General features: G+C 60.3%; 2 protein-coding genes across 2 annotated transcripts in view; one reads left to right on the top strand and one right to left on the bottom strand.

The window, feature by feature from the left end:
• Window positions 1-27,693, top strand: part of JADE2 (jade family PHD finger 2) — a 1,098,400-nt gene that overhangs the window by 884,466 nt on the left and 186,241 nt on the right. The gene's annotated exons all lie outside the window — the stretch shown is intronic.
• The window catches only part of LOC136613150 (mucin-19-like), a 38,288-nt gene continuing 10,601 nt past the window's right edge, over window positions 7-27,693 (bottom strand). Inside the window, exons 2-14 of the mRNA XM_066594004.1 lie at window positions 17,888-18,054; window positions 15,924-17,471; window positions 14,892-15,793; window positions 13,154-14,813; window positions 11,178-12,969; window positions 10,081-11,107; window positions 8,322-9,911; window positions 7,784-7,856; window positions 6,500-7,583; window positions 4,746-6,162; window positions 4,208-4,280; window positions 1,687-3,422; window positions 7-1,133 (exon numbers count right to left, since the gene is read on the bottom strand). Coding sequence (XP_066450101.1) covers window positions 7-1,133; window positions 1,687-3,422; window positions 4,208-4,280; window positions 4,746-6,162; window positions 6,500-7,583; window positions 7,784-7,856; window positions 8,322-9,911; window positions 10,081-11,107; window positions 11,178-12,969; window positions 13,154-14,813; window positions 14,892-15,793; window positions 15,924-17,471; window positions 17,888-18,054 — 14,196 coding nt within the window. The remainder of the gene's footprint in view (window positions 1,134-1,686; window positions 3,423-4,207; window positions 4,281-4,745; window positions 6,163-6,499; window positions 7,584-7,783; window positions 7,857-8,321; window positions 9,912-10,080; window positions 11,108-11,177; window positions 12,970-13,153; window positions 14,814-14,891; window positions 15,794-15,923; window positions 17,472-17,887; window positions 18,055-27,693) is intronic.

Below are 27,693 nucleotides of genomic sequence, written 5' to 3' on the forward strand. Positions count from 1 at the left end.
CCAGTGTCATAAAATGGCCGCTGTAGCACTTCCTGTGAAACAAACTTTGCTGCCGGTGGTGGTAGTAGTGGTTCCGCCGCTGACTTTGCTGCCGGTGGTGGTAGTAGCGGTGCCGCCGCTGGCGGTGCTCCCGGTGGAGGTAGTAGTGGCGCCGCTGCTCCTGCTGCTGCCGGTGGTGGTAGTAGCGATGCCGCCGCTGGCTTTGCTGCCAGTGGTGGTAGTAGTGGTGCCGCTGCTGGCCGTGCTGCCGGTATTGGTAGGAGGGGTGTCGCCGCTGGCGGTGCTGCCGGTGGTGGTAGGAGGGGTGCCGCCGCTGGCTTTGCTGCCGGTGGTGGTAGTAGCGGTGCTGCCGCTGGCGGTGCTGCCAATGGTGGTAATAGCGGTGCCGTCGCTGGCTTTACTGCCGGTGGTGGTAGTAGTGGCGCCGCTGCTGCCGGTGGTGGTAGTAGTGGTGTCGCCACTGGCGGTGCTGCCGGTGGTGGTAGTAGCGGTGCCGCCGCTGGCTTTGCTGCCAGTGGTAGTAGCAGCAGTGCTGCCGCTAGCTTTGCTACCGATGGTGGTGGTAGTGGTGCCGCCGCTGGCGGTGCTGCCGGTGGTGGTAGTAGCGGTGCCGCCGCTGGCTTTGCTGCCGGTGGTGGTAGTAGTGGCGCCGTCGCTGCCGTTGCTGCCGGTGTTGGTAGTAGCGGTGCCGCCACTGGCGGTGCTGCCGGTGGAGGTAGTAGCGGTGCCGCCACTGGCTTTGCTGCCAGTGGTGATAGTAGTGGTGCCACTGCTGGCGGTACTGCCGGTGGTGATAGTAGCGGTGTCGCCGCTGGCTTTGCTTCCGGTGGCGGTAGTAGTGGTGCCGTCGCTGGCGGTGCTGCCGGTGGTGGTAGTAGTGGTGCCACTTCTGGCGGTGCTGCCGGTGGTGGTAGTAGTGGAGCCGCCACTGGCGGTGCTGCCGGTGATGGTAGGAGAGGTGCCACCGCTGGCAGTGCTGCCGGTGGTGGCAGGAGGGGTGCCGCCGCTGACGTTGCTGCCGGTGATGGTAGGAGGGGTGGCGCCGCTGGCTTTTGCTGCCTGTGGTGGTAGTAGCAGTGCCGCCGCTGGCTTTGCTGGCCGTGGTGGCAGTGGCGGTGCCGCCGCTGGCTTTTCTGCCAGTGGTGGTAGTAGTGGTGCCGTCGCTGGCGGTGCTGCCAGTGGTGGTAGTAGTGGCGCCGCTGCTGCCGGTGGTGGTAGTAGCAGTGCCGCCGCTGGCTTTGCTGCCGGTGGTGGTAGTAGCGGTGCCACCGCTGGCTTTGCTGCTGGTGGTTGTGGTAGTGACGCCGCTGCTGCCGGTGCTGGTAGTAGTGGTGCCGCCAGTGACGGTGCTGCCGGTGGCGGTAGTAGCGGTGCCGCCGCTGGCTTTGCTGCCAGTGGTGGTAGTAGTGGTGCCGCTGCTGGCGGTGCTGCCGGTGGTGGTAGTAGCGGTGCCGCCGCTGGCTTTGCTGCCGGTTGTGGAAGTAGCGGTGCCGCCGCTGGCGGTGCTGCCGGTGGTGGTAGTAGTGGAGCCGCCGCTGGCGGTGCTGCTGGTAATGGCAGTAGTGGAGCCGCCGCTGGCTTTGCCGCCGGTGGTGGTAGTAGCGGTGCCGCCGCTGACGGTGCTGCTGGTGGTGGCAGTAGTGGTGCCGCCGCTGGCTTTGCTACCAGTGGTGGTAGTAGTGGTGCCGCCGCTGGCGGTGCTGCTGGTGGTGGTAGTAGTGGAGCCGCCGCTGGCTTTGCTGCGGGAAGTGGTAGGAGGGGTGCCGCAGCTAGCGGTGCTGCCGGAGGTGGTAGTAGTGGAGCCGCCGCTGGCGGTGCTGCCGGTGGTGGTAGTAGTGGAGCCGCCGCTGGCTTTCCTGCTGGTGGTGGTAGTAGCGGTGCCGCTGGCTTTGCTGGCGGTGGTGGTAGTAGTGATGTCGCCGCTGGCGGTGTTGCCAGTGGTGGTAGTAGTGGAGCCGCCGCTGGTGGTGCTGCCGGTGGTGGTAGTAGTGGAGCTGCCGCTAGCTTTGCTGCCGGTGGTGGTAATAGTGGTGCCGCTGTTGGCGGTGCTGCTGGTGGTTGTGGTAAGGGTGCCGCCGCTGGCAGTGCTGGAGGTGGTGGTAGGAGTGGTGCTGTCGCTGGCGGTGCTGCTGGTGGTGGTAGTAGCGGTGCTGCCGGTGGTGGTAGTAGTGGTGCCACCGCTGGCTTTGCTACCAGTGGTGGTAGTAGTGGTGCCGCCGCTGGCAGTGCTGCCGGTGGTGGTGGTGGTGGAGCCGCCGCTGGCTTTGCTACCAGTGGTGGTAGTAGTGGTGCCGCTGCTGGCTTTGCTGTCGGTGGTGGTAGTAGTGGTGCCGCCGCTGGCGGTGCTGCCGGTGGTGGTAGGAGGGGTGCCGCTGCTCTCTTTGCTGCCGGTGGTGGTAGGAGGGGTGCCGCCGCTGGCGGTGCTGCCAGTGGTGGTAGGAGGGGTGCCGCCGATGGTGGTGCTGCCGGTGGCGGTAGTAGTGGCGTTGCTGCTGCCGCTGCTACCGGTGGTGTTAGTAGCGGTGCCGCCGCTGGCTTTGCTGTCAGTGGTGGTAGCAGCGGTGCTGCCACTGGCTTTGCTGCCGGTGGTGGTTGTAGTAGTGCCGCCGCTGGCTTTGCTACCGGTGTTGGTAGTAGCGGTGCCGCCGCTGGCTTTGCTGCCAGTGGGGCTAGTAGTGGTGCTGTCGCTGGCTTTGCTGCCGGTGGTGGTAGTAGCGGTGCCACCGCTGGCTTTGCTGCCGGTGGTGGTAGTAGTAGCGCCGCCGCTGCCGGTGCTGCCGAAGGTGGTAGTAGCGGTACCGCCACTGGCGGTGCTGCCGGTGGTGGTAGTAGTGGTGCCACCGTTGGATTCGCTGCCAGTGGTGGTAGTAATGGTGCCGCCGCTGACGGTGCTGCTGGTGGTGGTAGTAGTGGTGCTGCCGCTGGCTTTGCTACCAGTGGTGGTAGTAGTGGTGCCGCCGCTGGCGGTGCTGCCGGAGGTGGTAGTAGTGGAGCCGCCGCTGGCGGTGCTGCCGCTGGTGGTAGTAGTGGAGCCTCCGCTGGCTTTGCTGCCGGTGGTGGTAGGAGGGGTGCCGTCGCTAGCCGTGCTGCCGGAGGTGGTAGTAGTGGAGCCGCCGCTGGCGGTGCTGCCGCTGGTGGTAGTAGTGAAGCCGCCGCTGGTGGTTCTGCCAGTGGTGGTAGTAGTGGAGCTGCCGCTAGCTTTGCTGCCGGTGGTGGTAGTAGTGGTGCCGCCGTTGGCGGTGCTGCCGGTGGTGGTAGTAGGGGTGCCGCCACTGGCGGTGCTGGTGGTGGTGGTAGTTGTGGTGCTGTCGCGGGCGGTGCTGCCGGTGGTGGTAGTAGCGGTGCTGCCGGTGGTGGTAGTAGTGGTGCCACTGCTGGCTTTGCTACCAGTGGTGGTAGTAGTGGTGCCGCCGGTGGCAGTGCTGCCGGTGGTGGTAGTAGTGGAGCCACCGCTGGCGGTGCTGCCGGTGGTGGTAGTAGTGGAGCCGCTGCTGCCTTTGCTGTCGCGGGTGGTAGTAGTGGTGCCGCCGCTGGCGGTGCTGCCGGTGGTGGTAGGAGGGGTGCCGCCGCTGGCTTTGCTGCCGGTGGTGGTAGAAGGGGCGCCGCCGCTGGCGGTGCTGCCGGTGGTGGTAGGAGGGGTGCCGCCGCTGGTGGTGCTGCCGGTGGCGGTAGTAGTGGCGTCGCTGCTGCCGCTGCTACCGGTGGTGTTAGTAGCGGTGCTGCCACTGGCTTTGCTGCCGGTGGTGGTTGTAGTAGTGCCGCCGCTGGCTTTGCTCCCGGTGGTGGTAGTAGCGGTGCCGCCGCTGGCTTTGCTGCCAGTGGGGCTAGTAGTGGTGCTGTCGCTGGCTTTGCTGCCGGTGGTGGTAGTAGCGGTGCCGCCGCTGGCTTTGCTGCCGGTGGTGGTAGTACTGGCGCCGCCGCTGCCGATGCTGCCGATGGTGGTAGTAGTGGTGCCGCCACTGGCGGTGCTGCCGGTGGTGGTAGTAGTGGTGCCGCCGCTGGATTTGCTGCCGGTGGTGGTAGTAGTGGTGCCGCCGCTGGCGGTGCTGCTGGTGGTGGTAGTAGCGGTGCCGCCGCTGGCTTTGCTGCTAGTGATGGTACTACTGGTGCTGCCACTGGCGGTGCTGCCGGTGGTGGTAGTAGTGGAGCCGCCGCTGGCGGTGCTGCCGGTGGTGGCAGGATGGGTGCCGCCGCTAGCGGTGCTGACGGTGGTGGCAGGAGGGGTGCCTCCGCTGGCTTTGCTGCCGTTGGTGGTAGTAGCGGTGCCGCCACTGGCTTTGCTGGAGCAACGCAAAATAGCGCAATCAAATACAAAGATGGCCGTGGGTCGTGCTCGTGCGACAGCCGCGCCTAGTGGCAAGGGAAGTGATATACACGAGGAATCAAATAAAAAAAATGGGTGGAGATCTGCACACATGCAATAATGCGCAATGCAAAAGGGGGGGCAATGGATTATTGACATATGACAAAAAATGGGGGCCAAAAAACCGCAAGCACACCATGCTGCAAAGGGGTATGTGGGCACAAGGGGGAATGTGGGCAAGCAACGCAGTTAGAATATATTTACCTTAGGCCATAGAGAGAAGATGGCATTTGAGGGGCTCCGGTTGGTCTGGTAGTGGTGCCGCCGCTGGCTATGCTGCTGGTGGTGGTAGTAGCGGTGCTGCCGCTGGCTTTGCTGCCGGTGGTGGTAGTAGTGGTGCCGCCGCTGGCTTTGCTGCCGGTGGTGGTAGTAGTGGTGCCACCGCTGGCTTTGCTGCCGGTGGTGGTAGTAGCGGTGCTGCCGCTGGCGGTGCTACCGGTGGTGGTAGCAGCGGTGCCGCCGTTGGCTTTGCTGCCGGTGTTGGTAGTAGCGGTGCCGCCGTTGGCTTTGCTGCCGGTGTTGGTAGTAGCGGTGCCACCGCTGGCTTTGCTGCCGGTGGTGGTAGTAGGGGTGCCGCTGCTGGCGGTGCTGCCGGTGGTGGTAGTAGTGGTGCCGTTGCTGGCGGTGCTGCCGGTGGTTGTAGGGGGGGTGCCACCACTGGCGGTGCTGCCAGTGGTGGTAGTAGCAGTGCCGCCGCTGGCATTGCTGCCGGTCGTGGTAGTAGCGCTGTCACCGGTGGCTTTGCTGCCAGTGGTGGTACTAGCGGTGCCGCTGCTGACTTTGCTGCTGGTGGTGGTAGGAGGGGTGCCGCCGCTGGCAGTTCTGCAGGTGATGGTAGGAGGGGTGCCGCCGCCGGCGGTGCTGCCAGTGGTGGTGGTAGCGGTGCCGCCGCTGGCGGTGCTGCCGGTGGTGGTAGTAGTGCTGCCGTCGCTGGCTTTGCTGCCGGTGGTGGTAGGAGGGGTGCTGCCGCTGGCGGTGCTGCCGGTGGAGGCAGTAGCGGTGCCGCCGTTGTCGGTGCTGCCGGTGGTGGTAGTAGCGGTGCCGCCGCTTGCTTTGCTGCCGGTGGTGGTAGTAGTGGTGCCGCCGCTGGTTTTGCTGCCAGTGGTGGTAGTAGCGGTGCTGCCGCTGGCTTTGCTGCCGGTGGTAATAGTAGTGATGCCGCTGCTGGCGGTGCTGCCGGTGGTGGTAGTAGTGGAGCCGCCGCTCGTTTTGCTGCCGGTGGTGGTAGTAGTGGTGCCGCCTCTGGCTTTGCTGCCAGTGGTGGTAGTAGTGGTGCCGTCGCTGGCTTTCCTCCCGGTTGTGGTAGGAGGGGTGCCGCCGCTGGCGGTGCTGCCGGTGGAGGCAGTAGCGGTGCCGCCGTTGGCGGTGCTGCCGGTGGTGGTAGTAGCGGTGCCGCCGCTTGCTTTGCTGCCGGTGGTGGTAGTAGTGGTGCCGCCGCTGGCTTTGCTGCTGGTGGTGGTAGGAGGGGTGCCGCCACTGACGGTGCTGCCGCTGGCGGTAGGAGGGGTGCCGCCGCTGGCGGTGCTGCAGGTGGTGTTGGTGCCCCCTGCGGGGTTATGCTGCTGCCACCGCCGCTTAGGCCTACGCTGCCTGTGATGCTGGTGCCCCCCCTGGTGATGCTGCCGCTGCTGCTTACGTTGCCTGTGGTGCTGGTTCCCCCGGGGATAATGCTGCCGCTGCCGCTTGGCCGACGCTGTGGTGGTGATGATGGCGGAGGAGCTCCTGCTCCCTGCTTCCTTTCGCCACGAGGTCCCGCTAGAAATGGCGCCAGTGTCATAAAATGGCCGCTGTAGCACTTCCTGTGAAACAAATTTTGCTGCCGGTGGTGGTAGTAGTGATGCCGCCGCTGGCTTTGCTGCCTGTGGTGGTAGTAGTGGTGCTGCCGCTGGCTTTGCTGCCGGTGGTGGTAGTAGCAGTTCCGCCGCTGGCTTTGCTGGCGGTGGTGGCAGTGGCGGTGCCGCCGCTGGCTTTGCTGCCAGTGGTGGTAGTAGTGGTGCCGTCGCTGGCGGTGCTGCCAGTGGTGGTAGTAGTGGCGCCGCTGCTGCCGGTGGTGGTAGTAGCGGTGGCGCTGCTGCTGCCGGTGGTGGTAGTAGCGGTGCCGCTGCTGGCTTTGCTGCCGGTGGTGGTAGTAGCGGTGTCACCGCTGGCTTTGCTGCTGGTGGTTGTGGTAGTGGCGCTGCTGCTGCCGGTGCTGGTAGTAGTGGTGCCGCCAGTGGTGGTGCTGCCGGTGGAGGTAGTAGTGGAGCCTCCGCTGGCTTTGCTGCCGGTGGTGGTAGGAGGGGTGCCGTCGCTAGCCGTGCTGCCGGAGGTGGTAGTAGTGGAGCCGCCGCTGGCGGTGCTGCCGCTGGTGGTAGTAGTGAAGCCGCCGCTGGTGGTTCTGCCAGTGGTGGTAGTAGTGGAGCTGCCGCTAGCTTTGCTGCCGGTGGTGGTAGTAGTGGTGCCGCCGTTGGCGGTGCTGCCGGTGGTGGTAGTAGGGGTGCCGCCACTGGCGGTGCTGGTGGTGGTGGTAGTTGTGGTGCTGTCGCGGGCGGTGCTGCCGGTGGTGGTAGTAGCGGTGCTGCCGGTGGTGGTAGTAGTGGTGCCACTGCTGGCTTTGCTACCAGTGGTGGTAGTAGTGGTGCCGCCGGTGGCAGTGCTGCCGGTGGTGGTAGTAGTGGAGCCACCGCTGGCGGTGCTGCCGGTGGTGGTAGTAGTGGAGCCGCTGCTGTCTTTGCTGTCGCGGGTGGTAGTAGTGGTGCCGCCGCTGGCGGTGCTGCCGGTGGTGGTAGGAGGGGTGCCGCCGCTGGCTTTGCTGCCGGTGGTGGTAGAAGGGGCGCCGCCGCTGGCGGTGCTGCCGGTGGTGGTAGGAGGGGTGCCGCCGCTGGTGGTGCTGCCGGTGGCGGTAGTAGTGGCGTCGCTGCTGCCGCTGCTACCGGTGGTGTTAGTAGCGGTGCTGCCACTGGCTTTGCTGCCGGTGGTGGTTGTAGTAGTGCCGCCGCTGGCTTTGCTCCCGGTGGTGGTAGTAGCGGTGCCGCCGCTGGCTTTGCTGCCAGTGGGGCTAGTAGTGGTGCTGTCGCTGGCTTTGCTGCCGGTGGTGGTAGTAGCGGTGCCGCCGCTGGCTTTGCTGCCGGTGGTGGTAGTACTGGCGCCGCCGCTGCCGATGCTGCCGATGGTGGTAGTAGTGGTGCCGCCACTGGCGGTGCTGCCGGTGGTGGTAGTAGTGGTGCCGCCGCTGGATTTGCTGCCGGTGGTGGTAGTAGTGGTGCCGCCGCTGGCGGTGCTGCTGGTGGTGGTAGTAGCGGTGCCGCCGCTGGCTTTGCTGCTAGTGGTGGTACTACTGGTGCTGCCACTGGCGGTGCTGCCGGTGGTGGTAGTAGTGGAGCCGCCGCTGGCGGTGCTGCCGGTGGTGGCAGGATGGGTGCCGCCGCTAGCGGTGCTGACGGTGGTGGCAGGAGGGGTGCCTCCGCTGGCTTTGCTGCCGTTGGTGGTAGTAGCGGTGCCGCCACTGGCTTTGCTGGAGCAACGCAAAATAGCGCAATCAAATACAAAGATGGCCGTGGGTCGTGCTCGTGCGACAGCCGCGCCTAGTGGCAAGGGAAGTGATATACACGAGGAATCAAATAAAAAAAATGGGTGGAGATCTGCACACATGCAATAATGCGCAATGCAAAAGGGGGGGCAATGGATTATTGACATATGACAAAAAATGGGGGCCAAAAAACCGCAAGCACACCATGCTGCAAAGGGGTATGTGGGCACAAGGGGGAATGTGGGCAAGCAACGCAGTTAGAATATATTTACCTTAGGCCATAGAGAGAAGATGGCATTTGAGGGGCTCCGGTTGGTCTGGTAGTGGTGCCGCCGCTGGCTATGCTGCTGGTGGTGGTAGTAGCGGTGCTGCCGCTGGCTTTGCTGCCGGTGGTGGTAGTAGTGGTGCCGCCGCTGGCTTTGCTGCCGGTGGTGGTAGTAGTGGTGCCACCGCTGGCTTTGCTGCCGGTGGTGGTAGTAGCGGTGCTGCCGCTGGCGGTGCTACCGGTGGTGGTAGCAGCGGTGCCGCCGTTGGCTTTGCTGCCGGTGTTGGTAGTAGCGGTGCCGCCGTTGGCTTTGCTGCCGGTGTTGGTAGTAGCGGTGCCACCGCTGGCTTTGCTGCCGGTGGTGGTAGTAGGGGTGCCGCTGCTGGCGGTGCTGCCGGTGGTGGTAGTAGTGGTGCCGTTGCTGGCGGTGCTGCCGGTGGTTGTAGGGGGGGTGCCACCACTGGCGGTGCTGCCAGTGGTGGTAGTAGCAGTGCCGCCGCTGGCATTGCTGCCGGTCGTGGTAGTAGCGCTGTCACCGGTGGCTTTGCTGCCAGTGGTGGTACTAGCGGTGCCGCTGCTGACTTTGCTGCTGGTGGTGGTAGGAGGGGTGCCGCCGCTGGCAGTTCTGCAGGTGATGGTAGGAGGGGTGCCGCCGCCGGCGGTGCTGCCAGTGGTGGTGGTAGCGGTGCCGCCGCTGGCGGTGCTGCCGGTGGTGGTAGTAGTGCTGCCGTCGCTGGCTTTGCTGCCGGTGGTGGTAGGAGGGGTGCTGCCGCTGGCGGTGCTGCCGGTGGAGGCAGTAGCGGTGCCGCCGTTGTCGGTGCTGCCGGTGGTGGTAGTAGCGGTGCCGCCGCTTGCTTTGCTGCCGGTGGTGGTAGTAGTGGTGCCGCCGCTGGTTTTGCTGCCAGTGGTGGTAGTAGCGGTGCTGCCGCTGGCTTTGCTGCCGGTGGTAATAGTAGTGATGCCGCTGCTGGCGGTGCTGCCGGTGGTGGTAGTAGTGGAGCCGCCGCTCGCTTTGCTGCCGGTGGTGGTAGTAGTGGTGCCGCCTCTGGCTTTGCTGCCAGTGGTGGTAGTAGTGGTGCCGTCGCTGGCTTTCCTCCCGGTTGTGGTAGGAGGGGTGCCGCCGCTGGCGGTGCTGCCGGTGGAGGCAGTAGCGGTGCCGCCGTTGGCGGTGCTGCCGGTGGTGGTAGTAGCGGTGCCGCCGCTTGCTTTGCTGCCGGTGGTGGTAGTAGTGGTGCCGCCGCTGGCTTTGCTGCTGGTGGTGGTAGGAGGGGTGCCGCCACTGACGGTGCTGCCGGTGGCGGTAGGAGGGGTGCCGCCGCTGGCGGTGCTGCAGGTGGTGTTGGTGCCCCCTGCGGGGTTATGCTGCTGCCACCGCCGCTTAGGCCTACGCTGCCTGTGATGCTGGTGCCCCCCCTGGTGATGCTGCCGCTGCTGCTTACGTTGCCTGTGGTGCTGGTTCCCCCGGGGATAATGCTGCCGCTGCCGCTTGGCCGACGCTGTGGTGGTGATGATGGCGGAGGAGCTCCTGCTCCCTGCTTCCTTTCGCCACGAGGTCCCGCTAGAAATGGCGCCAGTGTCATAAAATGGCCGCTGTAGCACTTCCTGTGAAACAAATTTTGCTGCCGGTGGTGGTAGTAGTGATGCCGCCGCTGGCTTTGCTGCCTGTGGTGGTAGTAGTGGTGCTGCCGCTGGCTTTGCTGCCGGTGGTGGTAGTAGCAGTTCCGCCGCTGGCTTTGCTGGCGGTGGTGGCAGTGGCGGTGCCGCCGCTGGCTTTGCTGCCAGTGGTGGTAGTAGTGGTGCCGTCGCTGGCGGTGCTGCCAGTGGTGGTAGTAGTGGCGCCGCTGCTGCCGGTGGTGGTAGTAGCGGTGGCGCTGCTGCTGCCGGTGGTGGTAGTAGCGGTGCCGCTGCTGGCTTTGCTGCCGGTGGTGGTAGTAGCGGTGTCACCGCTGGCTTTGCTGCTGGTGGTTGTGGTAGTGGCGCTGCTGCTGCCGGTGCTGGTAGTAGTGGTGCCGCCAGTGGTGGTGCTGCCGGTGGAGGTAGTAGCGGTGCCGCCGCTGGCGTTGCTGCCAGTTGTGGTAGTAGTGGTGCCGCTGCTGGCGGGGCTGCTGGTGGTGGTAGTAGCGGTGCCGCCGCTGGCTTTGCTGCCGGTTGTGGAAGTAGTGGTGCCGCCGCTGGCGGTGCTGCCGGTAGTGGCAGTAGTGGAGCCGCCGCTGTCTTTGCTGCCCGTGGTGGTAGTTGCGGTGCCGCCGCTGGCTTTGCTGCCGGTGGTGGTAGTAGAGGCGCCGTCGCTGGCGGTGCTGCCAGTGGTGGTAGTAGTGGCGCCGCTGCTGCCGGTGGTAGTAGTAGCGGTGGCACCGCTGCTGCCGGTGGTGGTAGTAGCGGTGCCGCCGCTGGCTTTGCTGCCGGTGGTGGTAGGAGCGGTGCCACCGCTGGCTTTGCTGCTGGTGGTGGAGGTAGTGGCGTCGCTGCTGCCGGTGGTGGTAGTAGTGGTGCCGCCAGTGGCGGTGCTGCTGGTGGCGGTAGTAGCGGTGCCGCCGCTGGCTTTGCTGCTGGTGGTTGTGGTAGTGGCGCCGCTGCTGCCGGTGCTGGTAGTAGTGGTGCAGCCAGTGGCGGTGCTGCCGGTGGTGGTAGTAGCGGTGCCGCCACTGGCTTTGCTGCCAGTGGTGATAGTAGTGGTGCCACTGCTAGCGGTACTGCCGGTGGTGATAGTAGCGGTGTCGCCGCTGGCTTTGCTTCCGGTGGCGGTAGTAGTGGTGCCGTCGCTGGCGGTGCTGCCGGTGGTGGTAGTAGTGGTGCCACTTCTGGCGGTGCTGCCGGTGGTGGTAGTAGTGGAGCCGCCACTGGCGGTGCTGCCGGTGATGGTAGGAGAGGTGCCACCGCTGGCAGTGCTGCCGGTGGTGGCAGGAGGGGTGCCGCCGCTGACGTTGCTGCCGGTGATGGTAGGAGGGGTGGCGCCGCTGGCTTTTGCTGCCTGTGGTGGTAGTAGCAGTGCCACCGCTGGCTTTGCTGGCCGTGGTGGCAGTGGCGGTGCCGCCGCTGGCTTTGCTGCCAGTGGTGGTAGTAGTGGTGCCGTCGCTGGCGGTGCTGCCAGTGGTGGTAGTAGTGGCGCCGCTGCTGCCGGTGGTGTTAGTAGCGGTGGCGCCGCTGCTGCCGGTGGTGGTAGTAACGGTGCCGCCGCTGGCTTTGCTGCCGGTGGTGGTAGTAGCGGTGCCACCGCTGGCTTTGCTGCTGGTGGTTGTGGTAGTGGCGCCACTGCTGCCGGTGCTGGTAGTAGTGGTGCAGCCAGTGGCGGTGCTGCCGGTGGCGGTAGTAGCGGTGCCGCCGCTGGCTTTGCTGCCAGTGGTGGTAGTAGTGGTGCCGCTGCTGGCGGTGCTGCCGGTGGTGGTAGTAGCGGTGCCGCCGCTGGCTTTGCTGCCGGTTGTGGAAGTAGCGGTGCCGCCGCTGGCGGTGCTGCCGGTGGTGGTAGTAGTGGAGCCGCCGCTGGCGGTGCTGCTGGTAGTGGCAGTAGCGGTGCCGCCGCTGGCTTTGCTGCCGGTTGTGGAAGTAGTGGCGCCGCCGCTGCCGGTGCTGCCGGTGGTGGTAGTAGCGGTGCCGCCACTGGCGGTGCTGCCGGTGGTGGTAGTAGCGGTGCCGCCACTGGCTTTGCTTCCAGTGGTGATAGTAGTGGTGCCGCTGCTGGCGGTACTGCCGGTGGTGATAGTAGTGGTGTCGCCGCTGGCTTTGCGTCCGGTGGTGGTAGTAGTGGTGCCGCTGCTGGCGGTGCTGCCGGTGTTGGTCGTAGTGGAGCCGCCACTGGCGGTGCTACCGGTGATGGTAGGAGAGGTGCCACCGCTGGCAGTGCTGCCGGTGGTGGCAGGAGTGGTGCCGCCGCTGGCTTTGCTGCCAGTGGTGGTAGTAGTGGTGCCGTCGCTGGCGGTGCTGCCAGTGGTGGTAGTAGTGGCGCCGCTGCTGCCGGTGGTGGTAGTAGCGGTGGCGCCGCTGCTTCCGGTGGTGGTAGTAGCGGTGCCGCCGCTGGCTTTGCTGCCGGTGGTGGTAATAGCGGTGCCACCGCTGGCTTTGCTGCTGGTGGTGGTGGTAGTGGCGCCGCTGGCTTTGCTGCCGGTGGTGGTAGTAGCGGTGCTGCCGCTGGCTTTGTTGCCGGTGGTGGTAGTAGTGGCGCCGTCGCTGGCGGTGCTGCCAGTGGTGGTAGTAGTGGCGGTGGCACCGCTGCTGCCGGTGGTGGTAGTAGCGGTGCCGCCGGTGGTGGTAGTATCGGTGCCACCGCTGGCTTTGCTGCTGGTGGTGGTGGTAGTGGCGCCGCTGCTGCCAGTGGTGGTAGTAGTGGTGCCGCCGCTGGCTTCGCTGCCGGTTGTGGAAGTAGTGGCGCCGCCGCTGCCGGTGCTGCCGGTGGTGGTAGTAGCGGTGCCGCCGCTGGCGGTGCTGCCGGTGGTTGTAGTAGCGGTGCCGCCACTGGCTTTGCTTCCAGTGGTGATAGTAGTGGTGCCGCTGCTGGCGGTACTGCCGGTGGTGATAGTAGTGGTGTCGCCGCTGGCTTTGCGTCCGGTGGTGGTAGTAGTGGTGCCGCTGCTGGCGGTGCTGCCGGTGTTGGTCGTAGTGGAGCCGCCACTGGCGGTGCTACCGGTGATGGTAGGAGAGGTGCCACCGCTGGCAGTGCTGCCGGTGGTGGCAGGAGTGGTGCCGCCGCTGGGTTTGCTGCCAGTGGTGGTAGTAGTGGTGCCGTCGCTGGCGGTGCTGCCAGTGGTGGTAGTAGTGGCACCGCTGCTGCCGGTGGTGGTAGTAGCGGTGGCGCCGCTGCTTCCGGTGGTGGTAGTAGCGGTGCCGCCGCTGGCTTTGCTGCCGGTGGTGGTAGTAGCAGTGCCACCGCTGGCTTTGCTGCTGGTGGTGGTGGTAGTGGCGCCGCTGGCTTTGCTGCCGGTGGTGGTAGTAGCGGTGCTGCCGCTGGCTTTGCTGCCGGTGGTGGTAGTAGTGGCGCCGTCGCTGGCGGTGCTGCCAGTGGTGGTAGTAGTGGCGGTGGCACCGCTGCTGCCGGTGGTGGTAGTAGCGGTGCCGCCGGTGGTGGTAGTATCGGTGCCACCGCTGGCTTTGCTGCTGGTGGTGGTGGTAGTGGCGCCGCTGCTGCCAGTGGTGGTAGTAGTGGTGCCGCTGCTGGCGGTGCTGCCGGTGGTGGCAGTAGCGGTGCCACCGCTGGCTTTGCTGCCGGTTGTGGTAGTAGCAGTGCTGCCGCGGGCTTTGCTGCCGGTGGAGGTAGAAGTGGCGCCGCTGCTGCCGGTGTTGGTAGTAGCGGTGGCGCTGCTGCTGCCGGTGGTGGTAGTAGCGGTGCCGCAACTGGCTTTGCTGCCGGTGGTTGTAGGAGTTGGTGCCGCCGCTGGCGGTGCTGCCGGTGGTGGTAGTAGCGGTGCCGCCGCTGGCAGTGCTGCCGGTGGTGGTAGTAGCGATGCTGCCGCTGGCTTTGCTGCCAATGGTGGTACTAGCGGTGCCGCCGCTGGCTTTGCTGCCGGTGGTGGTAGGAGGGGTGCCGCCGCTGGCGGTGCTGCCGGTGGTGTTGGTGCCCCCCGCTGGGTTATGCTGCTGCCGCCGCCGCTTAGTCTTACGCTGCCTGTGATGCTGGTGCCCCCCGTGGTGGTGCTGCCGCTGCTGCTTACGTTGCCGGTGGTGCTGTTGCGCCAGATGATGATGCTGCCGCTGCTGCTTACGCTCCCTGTGGTGCTGGTGCCCCCGGGGATAATGCTGCCGCATGGCCGAAGCTGCCGGTAGTGGAGATGATGGCGGAGAAGCTCCTGCTCCCTGCTTCCTCTCGCCATGAGGTCCCACTAGAAATGGCGCCAGTGTCATAAAATGGCCGCTGGTGGCAGGAGGGTTGCCGCCACCGTCGGTGCTGCCGGTTGTGGTGGGAGGGGTGCCGCCGCTGGCTTTGCTGCCAGTGGTGGTAGTAGCGGTGCAGCCGCTGACTTCGCTGCTGGTGGTGGTAGGAGGGGTACCGCCGCTGGCGGTGCTGCCGGTGGTGGCAGGAGGGGTGCTGCCGGTGGTGGTAGTAGCGGTGCTGCCGCTGACTTTGCTGCCAGTGGTGGTAGTAGCGGTGCCGCCGCTGGCAGTGCTGCCGGTGGTGGTAGTGGTGGAGCCACCGCTGGCGGTGCTGCCGGTGGTGGTAGTAGTGGAGCCGCTGCTGGCTTTGCTGTCGGTGGTGGTAGTAGCGGTGCCTCCGCTGACTTTGCTGCTGGTGGTGGTAGGAGGGGTGCCGCCGCTGGCGGTGCTGCCGGTGGTGGTAGGAGGGGTGCCGCTGCTGGCTGTGCTGCCGGTGGTGGTAGTAACGGTGCTGCCGGTGGTGGTAGTAGTGGTGCCACCGCTGGCTTTGCTACCAGTGGTGGTAGTAGTGGTGCCGCCGCTGGCAGTGCTGCCGGTGGTGGTAGTGGTGGAGCCGCTGCTGGTGGTGCTGCCGGTGGTGGTAGTAGTGGAGCCGCTGCTGGCTTTGCTGTCGGTGGTGGTAGTAGCGGTGCCGCCGCTGACTTTGCTGCTGGTGGTGGTAGTAGCGGTGCCGTCGCTGACTTTTCTGCTGGTGGTGGTAGGAGGGGTGCCACCGCTGGCGGTGCTGCCGGTGGTGGTAGGAGGGGTGCCGCTGCCGGTGGTGGTAGTAGCGGTGCCGTCGCTGAATTTGCTGCTGGTGGTGGTAGTAGTGGTGCCTCAGCTGGTGGTGCTGTCAGTGGTGGTAGTAGCGGTGCCGCCGCTGGCTTTGCTGCCGGTGGTGGGAGGAGGGGTACCGCCGCTGGCTTTGCTGCCGGTGGTGGTAGTAGCGGTGCCACCGCTGGCTTTGCTGCTGGTGGTGGTGGTAGTGGCGCCGCTGGCTTTGCTGCCGGTGGTGGTAGTAGCGGTGCTGCCGCTGGCTTTGTTGCCGGTGGTGGTAGTAGTGGCGCCGTCGCTGGCGGTGCTGCCAGTGGTGGTAGTAGTGGCGGTGGCACCGCTGCTGCCGGTGGTGGTCGTAGCGGTGCCGCCGGTGGTGGTAGTATCGGTGCCACCGCTGGCTTTGCTGCTGGTGGTGGTGGTAGTGGCGCCGCTGCTGCCAGTGGTGGTAGTAGTGGTGCCGCCGCTGGCTTTGCTGCCGGTTGTGGAAGTAGTGGCGCCGCCGCTGCCGGTGCTGCCGGTGGTGGTAGTAGCGGTGCCGCCGCTGGCGGTGCTGCCGGTGGTTGTAGTAGCGGTGCCGCCACTGGCTTTGCTTCCAGTGGTGATAGTAGTGGTGCCGCTGCTGGCGGTACTGCCGGTGGTGATAGTAGTGGTGTCGCCGCTGGCTTTGCGTCCGGTGGTGGTAGTAGTGGTGCCGCTGCTGGCGGTGCTGCCGGTGTTGGTCGTAGTGGAGCCGCCACTGGCGGTGCTACCGGTGATGGTAGGAGAGGTGCCACCGCTGGCAGTGCTGCCGGTGGTGGCAGGAGTGGTGCCGCCGCTGGCTTTGCTGCCAGTGGTGGTAGTAGTGGTGCCGTCGCTGGCGGTGCTGCCAGTGGTGGTAGTAGTGGCGCCGCTGCTGCCGGTGGTGGTAGTAGCGGTGGCGCCGCTGCTTCCGGTGGTGGTAGTAGCGGTGCCGCCGCTGGCTTTGCTGCCGGTGGTGGTAGTAGCGGTGCCACCACTGGCTTTGCTGCTGGTGGTGGTGGTAGTGGCGCCGCTGGCTTTGCTGCCGGTGGTGGTAGTAGCGGTGCTGCCGCTGGCTTTGCTGCCGGTGGTGGTAGTAGTGGCGCCGTCGCTGGCGGTGCTGCCGGTGGTGGTAGTAGCGGTGCCGCCGGTGGTGGTAGTATCGGTGCCACCGCTGGCTTTGCTGCTGGTGGTGGTGGTAGTGGCGCCGCTGCTGCCAGTGGTGGTAGTAGTGGTGCCGCTGCTGGCGGTGCTGCCGGTGGTGGCAGTAGCGGTGCCACCGCTGGCTTTGCTGCCGGTTGTGGTAGTAGCAGTGCTGCCGCGGGCTTTGCTGCCGGTGGTGGTAGAAGTGGCGCCGCTGCTGCCGGTGTTGGTAGTAGCGGTGGCGCAACTGGCTTTGCTGCCGGTGGTTGTAGGAGTTGGTGCCGCCGCTGGCGGTGCTGCCGGTGGTGGTAGTAGCGGTGCCGCCGCTGGCAGTGCTGCCGGTGGTGGTAGTAGCGATGCTGCCGCTGGCTTTGCTGCCAATGGTGGTACTAGCGGTGCCGCCGCTGGCTTTGCTGCCGGTGGTGGTAGGAGGGGTGCCGCCGCTGGCGGTGCTGCCGGTGGTGTTGGTGCCCCCCGCTGGGTTATGCTGCTGCCGCCGCCGCTTAGTCTTACGCTGCCTGTGATGCTGGTGCCCCCCGTGGTGGTGCTGCCGCTGCTGCTTACGTTGCCGGTGGTGCTGTTGCGCCAGATGATGATGCTGCCGCTGCTGCTTACGCTCCCTGTGGTGCTGGTGCCCCCGGGGATAATGCTGCCGCATGGCCGACGCTGCCGGTAGTGGAGATGATGGCGGAGAAGCTCCTGCTCCCTGCTTCCTCTCGCCATGAGGTCCCACTAGAAATGGCGCCAGTGTCATAAAATGGCCGCTGGTGGCAGGAGGGTTGCCGCCACCGTCGGTGCTGCCGGTTGTGGTGGGAGGGGTGCCGCCGCTGGCTTTGCTGCCAGTGGTGGTAGTAGCGGTGCAGCCGCTGACTTCGCTGCTGGTGGTGGTAGGAGGGGTACCGCCGCTGGCGGTGCTGCCGGTGGTGGCAGGAGGGGTGCTGCCGGTGGTGGTAGTAGCGGTGCTGCCGCTGACTTTGCTGCCAGTGGTGGTAGTAGCGGTGCCGCCGCTGGCAGTGCTGCCGGTGGTGGTAGTGGTGGAGCCACCGCTGGCGGTGCTGCCGGTGGTGGTAGTAGTGGAGCCGCTGCTGGCTTTGCTGTCGGTGGTGGTAGTAGCGGTGCCTCCGCTGACTTTGCTGCTGGTGGTGGTAGGAGGGGTGCCGCCGCTGGCGGTGCTGCCGGTGGTGGTAGGAGGGGTGCCGCTGCTGGCTGTGCTGCCGGTGGTGGTAGTAACGGTGCTGCCGGTGGTGGTAGTAGTGGTGCCACCGCTGGCTTTGCTACCAGTGGTGGTAGTAGTGGTGCCGCCGCTGGCAGTGCTGCCGGTGGTGGTAGTGGTGGAGCCGCTGCTGGCGGTGCTGCCGGTGGTGGTAGTAGTGGAGCCGCTGCTGGCTTTGCTGTCGGTGGTGGTAGTAGCGGTGCCGCCGCTGACTTTGCTGCTGGTGGTGGTAGTAGCGGTGCCGTCGCTGACTTTTCTGCTGGTGGTGGTAGGAGGGGTGCCACCGCTGGCGGTGCTGCCGGTGGTGGTAGGAGGGGTGCCGCTGCCGGTGGTGGTAGTAGCGGTGCCGTCGCTGAATTTGCTGCTGGTGGTGGTAGTAGTGGTGCCTCAGCTGGTGGTGCTGTCAGTGGTGGTAGTAGCGGTGCCACCGCTGGCTTTGCTGCCGGTGGTGGGAGGAGGGGTACCGCCGCTGGCGGTGTTGCCGGTGGTGGGAGGAGGGGTGCCGCCGCTGGCGGTGCTGCTGGTGGCGTTGGTGCCCCCCGCAGGGTTATGCTGCCGCCGCCGCTTGGGTCTACGCTGCCTGTGATGCTGGTGCCGCCCCCTGGTGATACTGCCGCTGCCGCTTACGTTGCTGGTGGTGCTGGTGCACCCGGTGGTGATGCTGCCGCTGCTGCTTACGCTGCCTGTGATGCTGGTGCCCCCCATGGTGATACTGCCGCTGCCGCTTACGTTGCTGGTGGTGCTGGTGCACCCGGTGGTGATGCTGCCGCTGCTGCTTACGCTGCCTGTGGTGCTGGTGCCCCCGGGGATGATGCTGCCGCTGCCGCCTGGCCGACGCTGCCGGTGGTGGCGATGATGGCGGAGGAGCTCCTGCTCCCTGCTTCCTCTCGACACGAGGTCCCGCTAGAAATGTCGCCAGTGTCATAAAATGGCCGCTGTAGCACTTCCTGTGAAACAAACTTTATTGCATCTTTTCACAAGCGAACATTCTGCTGCGGTACTGCTCCAAAAAAACGCAATACAATAAGCAATTGCGGATTTTATAGCGGTTTTTGCTGCGTTCATGGGGGTCTATGGAGGAAAAAGCACTGCGGAAAGGTCAAGAGAATGGACATGCTACATCTTCAAAATCCGCGCCGCAGTTGCTCATTGCGGCTCGGCGGGAAAAAAAAGCCCTGTGAGAACAGCATTTTGGCAAAACTCATTTGCACTGCATTGCACTGCAACCGCAACAGTTTTGCCGCAATGCGGATATGCAACGGCAGACCGCAGCAAATACGGCCTAAATCCGCCCTGTGTGAACCCAGGCCTAAAGGTAGTGTCTAGAGATGAGCGAACGTACTCGTCCGAGCTTGATACTCGTTCGAGTATTAGCGTGTTCGAGATGCTCGTTACTCGTAACGAGTACCACGCGATGTTCGAGTTACTTTCACTTTCAGCTCTGAGACGTTAGCGCGCTTTTCTGGCCAATTGAAAGACAGGGAAGGCATTACAACTTCCCCCTGCGACGTTCAAGCCCTATACCACCCCCCTGCAGTGAGTGGCTGGCGAGATCAGGTGTCACCCGAGTATAAAAATCGGCCCCTCCCGCGGCTCGCCTCAGATGCGTTGTGAGATAGCTGAGGGACAGTGGTATCGTGTTGGAGCTGCTGTAGGGAGAGTGTTAGGAGTTAGTGTAGGCTTCAAGAACCCCAACGGTCCTTCTTAGGGCCACATCTAACCGTGTGCAGTAGTGTGGAGGCTGCTTTTTGCAGTGTTGCACATTTTTTTTTTTGGTATATCGGCCGTGCAGAGCATTGCGCCCTGCAGTAAGTCCAGGGACAGAAGTGTGGAGGCAGGGAGAGCGTTAGGAGTTATTGTAGGCTTCAAGAACCCCAACGGTCCTTCTTAGGGCCACATCTAACCGTGTGCAGTAGTGTGGAGGCTGCTTTTAGCAGTGTTGCACTTTTTTTTTTTTGGTATATCGGCCGTGCAGAGCATTGCGCCCTGCAGTAATACTCCAGGGACAGAAGTGTGTAGGCAGGGACAGAAGACATATATTATTGATTGAATATACGCAGTGGTCCTTTTCCAAAAAATATTGGGCAAAAATTCTATTTGGCCTGCCTGTCACTGTGCTCAGTGTTCTGGGTCCGTGTGTGCTAGGGTAGTAGTTCTCCAAAATCATACGCAGCCAGCTAAGCGTTACAGCAGGCTTGCGCCAAATTATTTCCTGGCTCTGAAATCACTGCTCTGTTGCAGTTAATAACAGTGCAACACTGCAGTTCCGTGACACACTCCAGGGACAGAATTGTGTAGGCAGGGCCAGAAGACATATATTATTGATTGAATATACGCAGTGGTCCTTTTCAAAAAAATATTGGGCAAAAAATCTATTTGGCCTGCCTGTCACTGTGCTCAGTGTTCTGGGTCCGTGTGTGCTGGGGGTAGTAGTTCTCCAAAATCATACGCAGCCAGCTAAGTGTTACAGCAGGCTTGCGCCAAATTATTTCCTGGCTCTGAAATCACCGCTCTGTTGCAGTTAATAACAGTGAAACACTCTGCAGTTCTGTGACACATTCCAGGGACAGAAGACATATATTATTGATTGAATATACGCAGTGGGCCTTTTCTAAAAAATATTGGAAAAAAATCTATTTGGCCTGCTTGTCACTGTGCTCAGTGTTTTGGATCCGTGTCTGCTGGGGGTAGTAGTTCTCCAAAATCATAAGCAGCCAGCTAAGTATTACAGCAGGCTTGCGCCAAATTATTTCCTGGCGTTCCGTAAGCGAACTCAGCCTCCAACCACAGGCCAATAAGCGGCACATTTAATTACAGCGTTGTGTTTCTGCATTACTGGTAATACAGCATGCTGAGGGGTAGGGGTAGGCCTAGAGGACGTGGGCGCGGCCGAGGACGCAGAGGCCCTAGTCCGGGTGTGGGCACAGGCCGAGCTCCTGATCCAGGTGTATCGCAGCCGACTGCTGCGGGATTAGGAGAGAGGCACGTTTCTGGCGTCCCCACATTCATAGCACATTTAATGGGTCCACGCGGTAGACCTTTATTAGAAAATGAGCAGTGTGAGCAGGTCCTGTCGTGGATGGCAGAAAGTGCATCCAGCAATCTATCGACCACCCAGACTTCTACGCCGTCCACTGCTGCAATTCTGAATCCTCTGGCTGCTGCTCCTCCTTCCTCCCAGCCTCCTCACTCCATTACAATGACACATTCTGAGGAGCAGGCAGACTCCCAGGAACTGTTCTCGGGCCCCTGCCCAGAATGGGCAGCAATGGTTCCTCTCCCACCGGAGGAGTTTGTCGTGACCGATGCCCAACCTTTGGAAAGTTCCCGGGGTCCGGGGAATGAGGCTGGGGACTTCCGGCAACTGTCTCAAGAGCTTTCAGTGGGTGAGGAGGACGATGACGATGAGACACAGTTGTCTATCACTCAGGTAGTAGTAATTGCAGTAAGTCCGAGGGAGGAGCACACAGAGGATTTGGAGGAAGAGCAGCTGGATGATGAGGTAACTGACCCCACCTGGTTTGCTAAGCCTACTGAGGACAGGTCTTCAGAGGGGGAGGCAAGTGCAGCAGCAGGGCAGGTTGGAAGAGGCAGTGCGGTGGCCAGGGGTAGAGGCAGGGCCAGACCGAATAATCCACCAACTGTTTCCCAAAGCGCACCCTCGCGCCATGCCACCCTGCAGAGGCCGAGGTGCTCAAAGGTCTGGCAGTTTTTCACTGAGAGTGCAGACGACCGACGAACAGTGGTGTGCAACCTTTGTCGCGCCAAGATCAGCCAGGGAGCCACCACCACCAGCCTCACCACCACCAGCATGCGCAGACATATGATGGCCAAGCACCCCACAAGGTGGGACGAAGGCCGTTCACCACCTCCGGTTTGCACCGCTGCCTCTCCCCCTGTGCCTCAACCTACCACTGAGATCCAACCCCGCTCTGAGGACACAGGCACTACCGTCTCCTGGCCTGCACCCACACCCTCACCTCCGCTGTCCTCGGCCCCATCCACCAATGTCTCTCAGCGCACCGTCCAGCCGTCGCAAGCACAAGTGTTTGAGTGCAAGCGCAAGTACGCTGCCACGCACCCGCACGCTCAAGCGTTAAACGTGCACGTAGCCAAATTTATCAGCCTGGAGATGCTGCCGTATAGGGTTGTGGAAACGGAGTCCTTCAAAAGTATGATGGCGGCGGTGACCCGCGCTACTCAGTTCCCAGTCGCCACTACTTTTCCCGATGTGCCGTCCCAGCCCTGCACGACCACGTCTCCCGCAACATTGTATGCGCCCTCACCAACGCGGTTACTGCCAAGGTCCACTTAACAACGGACACGTGGACAAGCACAGGCGGGCAGGGCCACTATATCTCCCTGACGGCACATTGGGTGAATTTAGTGGAGGCTGGGACAGAGTCAGAGCCTGGACCGCTCACGTCCTACCCACCCCCAGAATTGCGGGCCACAGCTCGGTGGTGGTATCTGCGGCGGTGTATGCTTCCTCCACTAAACCACGCTCCTACTCCTCCTCCTCCAACGCAACCTCTGTCTCGCAATCAAGAGACAGCACGTCGCCAGCAGTCGGTGTCGCGCGGCGTGGCAGCACAGCGGTGGGCAAGCATCAGCAGGCCGTGCTGAAACTACTCAGCTTAGGAGATAAGAGGCACACGGCCCACGAACTGCTGCAGGGTCTGACAGAGCAGACCGACCGCTGGCTTGCGCCGCTGAGCCTCCAACCGGGCATGGTCGTGTGTGACAACGGCCGTAACCTGGTGGCGGCTCTGCAGCTCGGCAGCCTCACGCACGTGCCATGCCTGGCCCACGTCTTTAATTTGGTGGTTCAGCTCTTTCTGAAAAGCTACCCACGCTTGTCAGACCTGCTCGGAAAGGTGCGCTGGCTCTGCGCACATTTCCGCAAGTCCCACATGGACACTGCCACCCTGCGCACCCTGCAACATCGGTTTAATCTGCCAGTGCACCGACTGCTGTGCGACGTGCCCACACGGTGGAACTCTACACTCCACATGTTGGCCAGGCTCTATGAGCAGCGTAGAGCTATAGTAGAATACCAACTCCAACATGGGCGGCGCAGTGGGAGTCAGCCTCCTCAATTATTTTCAGAAGAGTGGGCCTGGTTGGCAGACATCTGCCAGGTCCTTGGAAAGTTTGAGGAGTCTACCCAGGTGGTGAGCGGCGATGCTGCAATCATTAGCGTCACCATTCCTCTGCTATGCCTCTTGAGAAGTTCCCTGCAAAGCATAAAGGTAGACGCTTTGCACTCGGAAACGGAGGCGGGGGAAGACAGTATGTCGCTGGATAGTGAGAGCACCCTCCTGTCTATATCTCAGCGCGGTGAGGAGGAGGAGGAGGAAGATGAGGAGGAGGGGGAAGAGACAGCTTGGCCCACTGGTGAGGGTACACATGCTGCTTGCCTGTCATCCTTTCAGCGTGTATGGCCTGAGGAGGAGGAGGAGGAGGATCCTGAAAGTGATCTTCCTAGTGAGGACAGCCATGTGTTGCGTACAGGTACCCTGGCACACATGGCTGACTTCATGTTAGGATGCCTTTCTCGTGACCCTCGTGTTACACGCATTCTGGCCACTACGGATTACTGGGTGTACACACTGCTAGACCCACGGTATAAGGAGAACCTTTCCACTCTCATACCCGAAGAGGAAAGGGGTTCGAGAGTGTTGCTATACCACAGGACCCTGGTGGACAAACTGATGGTAAAATTCCCATACGACAGCGCTAGTGGCCGAAGGCGCAGTTCCGAGGGCCAGGTAGCAGGGAAGGCGCGGAGATCAGGCAGCATGTACAGCACAGGCAGGGCAACACTCTTTAAGGCCCTTGACTGCTTTATGGCTCCCCAGCAAGACTGTGTCACCGCTCCCCAGTCACGGCTGAGTCGGCGGGAGCACTGTAAAAGGATGGTGAGGGAGTACGTAGCCGATCGCACGACCGTCCTCCGTGACGCCTCTGCCCCCTACAACTACTGGGTGTCGAAGCTGGACACGTGGCCTGAACTCGCGCTGTATGCCCTGGAGGTGCTTGCTTGTCCTGCGGCTAGCGTCTTGTCAGAGAGGGTGTTTAGTGCGGCTGGGGGAATCATCACAGATAAGCGTACCAGCCTGTCAACCGACAGTGCCGACAGGCTAACACTCATCAAGATGAACAAAGCCTGGATTTCCCCAGACTTCTCTTCTCCACCAGCGGACAGCAGCGATACCTAAGCAATACGTAGGCTGCACCCGCGGATGGAAGCATCGTTCTGTATCCTCATCAAAAACGGGGACCTTTTCGCTTCATCAATCTGTGTATAATATTCCTCCTCCTCCTACTGCTCCTCCTCCTGAAACCTCACATAATCACGCCGAACGTGCAATTTTTCTTAGGCCCACAAGGCTCAGTCATATAATTTTTCTAAACAATTTTTATACATTTCAATGCTCATTAAAGCGTTGAAACTTTCACCTCAACCAATTTTTATTTTAACTGGGCTGCCTCCCGGCCTAGTTACCAATTAAGCCACATTAACCAAAGCGATTAATGGCTTTCACCTGCCCTCTTGGTTGGGCATGGGCAATTTTTCTGAGGTACATTAGTACTGTTGATACACCAATTTTGGGGGGCCCTCGCCTACAGTGTAATCGAATTAATTTTTAGCCCACCTCCATTACAGCTGACGTTACCTCAGCTATGATGGGCAATGCAATGGGATATTTTTATGTACCACCGGTGGCTTCCTGGCACCCACCAATGCTGTGGGTCCACAGGGAGTTGTAAATGCATCTGTGTCCACTTCTAAAGAACCCCAGTCTGACTGGGGCATGCAGTGTGGGCCGAAGCCCACCTGCATTAAACATGACATTATTACCTCAGCTGTGATGGGCAATGCAATGGGATATTTTTATGTACCGCCGGTGGGTTCCAGGAAGCCACCCATGCTGTGGGTGCACACGTAATTCCCATTGCTGAGTTGTACCTGCCTGTGACTAATTATAAAAAACTGCGGTCTGACTGGGGCATGCAGACACCTTGACAGAATGAATAGTGTGTGGCACATAGGTTCCCCATTGCTATGCCCACGTGTGCAGCTCCAGATGGAGGTGGCACAGGATTGGATTTCTCATTGCTTCTGTACAGCATTGTGGACTATCGCCCCGCCCCTTTTAAAGAGGGTCGCTGCCTAGCCGTGCCAACCCTCTGCAGTGTGTGCCTGCGGTTCCGCTGGCAGACGCACTTATAAATAGACATGAGGGTGGCGTGGCATGAGGGCAGCTGAAGGCTGGGCAGGGACAGTTTGGTGTGCGCTGTGGACACTGGGTCGTGGGGGGGGGGGGGTTGGGCAGCATGTTACCCAGGAGAAGTGGCAGCGGAGTGTCATGCAGGCAGTGATTGTGCTTTGTTGGAGGTAGTGTGGTGCTTAGCAAAGTTATGCATTGCTAATGAGGGCTTTTCAAAAGTAAAAGTTGTTGGGAGTGGGGGGGCCCACTCTTGCCGCTATTGTGGCTTAATAGTGGGACCTGTGAACTTGAGATGCAGCCCAACATGTAGCCCCTTGCCTGCCCTATCCGTTGCTGTGTCGTTCCCATCACTTTCTTGAATTGCCCAGATTTTCACAAGCGAAAACCTTAGCGAGCATTGGCGATATACAAAAATGCTCGGGCCGCCCATTGACTTCAATGGGGTTCGTTATTCGAAACGAACCCTCGAGCATCGCGAAAAGTTCGTCTCGAGTAACGAGCACCCGAGCATTTTGGTGCTCACTCATCTCTAGTTGGGACCCATTAACTTTTCCTATTTATGACATAATCAATGCTTGTGCCAAATTTCAAGTTTCCATGACATTGGGAAGCGAGAAAATTAGATTCCGTACGTAAAATTTGGACGCTAATTCTTTGGCGCTTAGAATTGAATAATCGAGTTGGGACCCATTACCTTTTCCTATTTATGACATAATCAATGCTCGTACCAAAATTTCATGTTTCTACAACATTGGGAAGTGAGAGAATTAGTGGCAATGATGGAAATCGAACGATCTACGTGGGGGGGTCGTAACTGTCGACGACGCTCGCGCACGCGCCATTTATCATAGAATATTTGTACTATGCCTATAATCTTCCCAGGAGTGTACTCAACAACTTCCCAAAGTTTCATGGCGATCGGATGAATGATGTAGTAGCGCATAAAGGACAAACACACAGACAGACAGATACACAGACACGCATACATTCAATTTTATATATATAGATGACATCAGGAAGTGAGAGAATTAGATTACATACATAAAATTTGGACACTAATTCTTTTGCGCTTAGAATTGAATAATTGAGTTGGGACCCATTAACTTTTCATATTTATGACACAATCAATGCTTGTGCCAAATTTCATGTTTCTATGACATTGGGAAGTGAGAGATTTAGATTATGTACGTAAAATTTGGACGCTAATTCTTTTGCGCATAGAATTGAATAATTGCGCTAGAGTTGAATAATCGAGTTGGGGCTAATTAGCTTTTCTTATTTATGACATAATCAATGCTCGTGCCAAATTTCACGTTTCTATGACAACGGAAAGTGAAAAAATTACATTCCGCATGTAAAATTTTGATGGCAATTCTTTTGCGCTAGAATTGAATAATCGAGTTGGGACCTATGAACTTTTCCTATTTATGACATAATCAATGCTCGTGCCAAATTTCCCGTTTCTATGACACCGGAAAGTGAAAAAATTACTTTCCGCACGTAAAATTTGGACGCTAATTCGTTTACGCATAGAATTGAATAATCGAGTTGGGACTCATAAACTTTTCCTATTTCTGACATAATCAATGCTCGTGCCAAATTTCACGTTTCTATGACACTGAAAAGTGAAAAAATTATACTCCGTACGTAAAATTTGATAAAAAACGTTAGAGAGCGCCACAGGCAGATCCGCTTCACACCCACTGGGATATGTGGATGTAATCCCAATGCGTCTTCTCCTCAGAACTCCAATCCTTTCACATAAAGGAGAGCTGCAGATGCAAGCTGGGGGCTCTGATAACAGAGCTCACCCAGATAAAACAATAAACATATAGTCAGAAAAAGAAGAATCTGCGCTCAAAGATGGAGTGAACTAAGGGCGAATTCGCATAGAAATAATAGTGAGGTGTGACACTTACTTGAAAGGAGGGGGGTATGATACACAGATGCCCCCTCCTCAGAGTGTCCTCAATCCAGTGCAGTGTTATGCTCCAGAATGTATAGTAGTAGTCCAGGAGTTTTCCAGTCAGATAAAACTTTTAATAAGGCGACGCGTTTCAGTGCAACAAAGCACCTTTCTCAAGCCATACATATGTATGGCTTGAGAAAGGTGCTTTGTTGCACTGAAACGCGTCGCCTTATTAAAAGTTTTATCTGACTGGAAAACTCCTGGACTACTACTATACATTCTGGAGCATAACACTGCACTGGATTGAGGACACTCTGAGGAGGGGGCATCTGTGTATCATACCCCCCTCCTTTCAAGTAAGTGTCACACCTCACTATTATTTCTATGCGAATTCGCCCTTAGTTCACTCCATCTTTGAGCGCAGATTCTTCTTTTTCTGACTATATGTTTATTGTACGTAAAATTTGGACGCTAATTCTTTGGCGCATAGAATTGAATAATGGAGTTGGGACCCATTAGCTTTTCCTATTTATGACATAATCAATGCTCGTGCCAAATTTCCCGTTTCTATGACACCGGAAAGTGAGAAAATTACATTCCGCACGTAAAATTTCGACGCCAATTCTTTTGCGCTAGAGTTGAATAATCGAGTTGGGGCCAATTAGCTTTTCCTATTTATGACATAATCAATGCTCGTGCCAAATTTCCCGTTTCTATGACACCGGAAAGTGAGAAAATTACATTCCGCACGTAAAATTTGGGCGCTAATTTTTTTGCGCATAGAATTGAATAATGGAGTTGGGACCCATTAGCTTTTCTTGTTTATGACATAATCAATGCTCGTGCCAAATTTTCCGTTTCTATGACACCGGAAAGTGAGAAAATTATATTCCGCACGTAAAATTTCGACGCCAATTCTTTTGCGCTAAAGTTGAATAATCGAGTTGGGACCCATTCGCTTTTCCTTCTTATGACATAATCAATGCTCGTGCCAAATTTCACGTTTCTATGACAACGGAAAGTGAAAAAATTACATTCTGCACGTAAAATTTGGACGCTAATTCTTTTGCGCATAAAATTGAATAATGCAGTTGGGACCCATTAGCTTTTCCTATTTATGACATACTCAATGCTCCTGCCAAATTTCCTGTTTCTATGACACCGGAAAGTGAAAAAATTACCTTCCGCACGTAAAATTTCGACACCAATTCTTTTGCGCTAGAATTGAATAATCGAGTTGGGACCTATGAACTTTTCCTATGTATGACATAATCAATGCTCGTGCCAAATTTCCCGTTTCTATGACACCGGAAAGTGAAAAAATTACATTCCGTACGTACAATTTCGAAGCCAATTCTTTTGTGCTAGAATTGAATAATCGAGTTGGGACCCATTAGCTTTTCCTATTTATGACATAATCAATGCTTGTGCCAAATTTTCCG

This window comes from Eleutherodactylus coqui, chromosome 2, assembly GCF_035609145.1.
Source record: "Eleutherodactylus coqui strain aEleCoq1 chromosome 2, aEleCoq1.hap1, whole genome shotgun sequence".
NCBI lineage: Eukaryota > Metazoa > Chordata > Amphibia > Anura > Eleutherodactylidae > Eleutherodactylus > Eleutherodactylus coqui.